The sequence below is a fragment of the Miscanthus floridulus genome, chromosome 5 (genome assembly GCF_019320115.1).
Source record: "Miscanthus floridulus cultivar M001 chromosome 5, ASM1932011v1, whole genome shotgun sequence".
In the NCBI taxonomy this organism is placed as follows: domain Eukaryota; kingdom Viridiplantae; phylum Streptophyta; class Magnoliopsida; order Poales; family Poaceae; genus Miscanthus; species Miscanthus floridulus.
In genome coordinates this window covers 3,990,822-3,993,977 of record NC_089584.1, presented here as the reverse complement: position 1 = coordinate 3,993,977, position 3,156 = coordinate 3,990,822, and the positions used below count along the sequence as shown (strand labels likewise).

The window sequence follows — 3,156 nt, the reverse complement described above, 5'->3', positions numbered from 1 at the left end:
CAATGATCCTCGCTGCTACAAGCCGTCTAGATGGCGACAACCACCAAGAGTAACAAGTGAATCCCGTAGCGAAACATAAACACCAAGTGCCTTTAGATGCAATCACTCAAGCAATGCACTTGGATTCTCTCCCAATCTCACAAAGATGATGAATCAATGATGGAGATGAGTGGGAGGGCTTTGGCTAAGCTCACAAGGTTGCTATATCAATGAAAATGGCCAAAGGTATGAGCTTCAACCGGCCATGGGGCTTAAATAGAAGCCCCCATGAAATAGAGCCGTTGTACCCCTTCACTGGGCACAACACGGGCTGACCGGACGCTCTGGTCATGTTGACCAGACGTTGGACCTCAGCGTCCGGTCGCCCGACGACAGCCACGTGTCCTGATCTCAATGGTCACTTGAGTTGACCGGACGCTGCGCTATAACTGACCGGATGCTGAGCCACCAGCGTTCGGTCGTTTCCAGTAAGGTTCCAGAAACGCATTTTGCCCACCAGACGTGTCCGGTCATGCACGACTGGACCCTGCCAGCGGCCGGTCAGAGGCCCTAGCCTCTGTGCGCTGCCCGACAACAGGACCAGACACTGGCCTCAGTGTCCGGTCAGTCCAAGACCCAGCGTCTGGTCGTTTGACCGACGCCAGTGTCTCCGCTGTTACAACTGACCAGACGCGTTGATTCCTCTGGGACCAGCGTCTGGTCACCTTGTGACCAGCGAGACTAACTCCTTTTCACCTCTAACTTCTCCATCCTTGCTCAAATGTGCCAACCACCAAGTGTATCACCTTGTGCACATGTGTTAGCATATTTTCATAAATATTTTCAAGGGTGTTAGCATTTTACTAGATCCTAAATGCATATGCAAAGAGTTCGAGCATCTAGTGGCACTTTGATAACTGCATTTTGATACGAGTTTCACCCCTCTTAATAGTACGGCTATCAAACCTAAATGTGATCACACTCTCTAAGTGTCTTGATCACCAAAACAAAATAGCTCCTATGGTTTATATCTTTGCCTTGAGCTTTTTGTTTTTCTCTTTCTTCTTTCCAAGTCCAAGCACTTGATCATTATCATGGCATCATCATCATCATGCTATGATATTCATTTGCTTCACCACTTGGAATGTGCTACCTATCTCATGATCACTTGATAAACTAGGTTAGCACTTAGGGTTTCATCAATTCACCAAAACCAAACTAGAACTTTTATTGATGCATCAAGTCAAGTTTATAGTGCAACAATGTTAGCTGATTTGTTACAGGAGAAGATTGAGGACATTGGAAAGAACAATGTTGTTCAAGTTGTGACCGACAATGGCGCTAACTACAAGGCTGCTGGTAAGATTTTGATGGATAGGATTCCCACACTATTTTGGAGTCCTTATGCTGCACATTGCTTGGATCTGATGTTGAAAGAAATTGGGAACTTGAAGGCATTTAAGAAACCTATTGCACGTGCTAGGCGTGTCACCACATTCATTTATAGGCATGGGAGGCTTCTTAGTGCAATGAGGGCTCAAAACATGTGGGACTGATCTTGTTAGGGCAGCAAAGACTTGATTTGCCACCTGACATTGAAGAGTTTGTAAAAGAACAAGGATGCCTTGAAGAGCTTGTTTGTTAGTGAAGCATGGATTGGGAACAACTTGTGTACAACTACAGCAGGTCAACAAGTGCAAGACATTGTGCTATCTACTGAGTTTTGGAACTCAGTAGAAGATTGCCTAAGAGCTTCAGTCCCACTCTTAATTGTTTTGAGGGTTGTTGATGATGATGAGAAGCCTGCAATGCCAGAGGACACAACTCTAATGAATCATGCAAAAGAGAGGATAAAGCCCAGCTTCAATATATCAACCAAGCAGGGCCTGCTCAAGCGTACCATGGACATTATTGAGAAGCGTTGGGTGAACCAAATGGAGCATCCATTGTATGGGGCTGCACTATATTTGAACCTAGGAAAATTTTATCCTCTTGTAAAAGCTAATGTTGATGCCACTGTTGGGCAGCTAAGAGGTTGTTTTATTGAAGTGCTTGGAAGAATGATACCAGATGTGGAAACACAAATGAAGATCAATAGGCAGGCCATTGAGTATGAAGAGCAACGTGGAGATGCCTTCTCAAACAAAATGGCAAAGGAAAGCTATGACAAAATGAGTCCTCATAAGTGTTGTTAATCTTAGCTTGCAAATTTTAGCAACTTAATTGCATTCCAAACTCCTAATATGTGCTGTACTTTTCATCCAGTTGATTGGTGGCATTCTTATAGTGGCTGAGCCATTGAACTCCAAAGACTTGCTAAGCGTATAGTTAGTCTTTGTGTTTCATCATCTGGTTGTGAGAGATGCTGGAGTATCTTTAATTTTGTGAGTATCCTTGTGATTAACAATTTCTATTTAGATGCATACAATCTGATTTTTTGTTTTGCTTCCCATCTGATTTTTTTGTTTGTAGATGCATACAAAGAAAAGGAATAGGCTGCTGCACAAGAGATTGAATGATATTGTTTTTGTTTCATACAATCGGAAGATGAGAACAAGGGTTCAGCTTATGCGTGAGAAGACAGGCAAGAAATATGACCCTTTGGTCATTGAGGAGTTTGATTGGGACAATGAATGGGCTGATTCATTGCATGTGCCCATTCCGGGTGCTCGAGGGTCTGATGCTATCAATGAGCTCACATGGCAGCATGTTGATGAAGCCACCGGTGCATCACAAGCGCTGTAGGATCGTAATCTTCCTAGGAGAGCTACTGCTACTCAACATTATAGTCGTTCAAGAAATGTTCCTATTCCTGCTACTGAAGATGGAGAAGAGGAAGATGAAGTTGAAGACCCACATGATGATGTGGAAGTGAGCGAGTGTGAAGAAGATGGCAATGTTCCTGCTACTGAAGAAGACAAGGCTGCTGATCCTGATGAGTTTGATGATGGATTTTGAGTGCTGAAACAGAGATTTGCACTCCTGCTGATGGATTCTTTTGTGTCTTACACCCTTGCTATACTTTTGTGTTGTCCTGCACTCCTGTTGTATGGCTTTGGTGTAGTTGACTTAATTAGTATGCTTTAGAGTTCAGTACTTCATTCTAAGTTTGTGGACTATTTGAGACAGACTATGATGTCATTTGTCATGCTCATGCATGCACTAATGCTTGCTAAT

General features: G+C 43.5%; 1 protein-coding gene across 1 annotated transcript; it reads left to right on the top strand.

Moving 5' to 3' along the window:
• The first annotated feature begins 1,241 nt into the window (after window positions 1-1,241).
• LOC136454151 (uncharacterized) lies at window positions 1,242-2,937 on the top strand. The gene is made up of 6 exons (XM_066454687.1): window positions 1,242-1,455; window positions 1,545-1,619; window positions 1,714-2,129; window positions 2,245-2,301; window positions 2,452-2,704; window positions 2,804-2,937. Exons 1-6 carry the CDS (start codon window positions 1,242-1,244, stop codon window positions 2,935-2,937), a joined length of 1,149 nt encoding a protein of 382 aa, XP_066310784.1.
• The last annotated feature ends 219 nt before the right edge of the window (window positions 2,938-3,156 follow it).

What these genes read in the sequence shown, in the direction of transcription:
- LOC136454151 (XM_066454687.1), top strand. Translation starts at nt 1,242, where the DNA reads ATGTTAGCTGATTTGTTACAGGAGAAGATTGAGGACATTGGAAAGAAC. An exon ending in ATGCCTTGAAGAGCTTGTTT is followed by an intron (nt 1,620 to 1,713) that starts GTTAGTGAAGCA and finishes TTTGGAACTCAG; the next exon opens with TAGAAGATTGCCTAAGAGCT. An exon ending in ATGCCTTCTCAAACAAAATG is followed by an intron (nt 2,130 to 2,244) that starts GCAAAGGAAAGC and finishes CTTTTCATCCAG; the next exon opens with TTGATTGGTGGCATTCTTAT.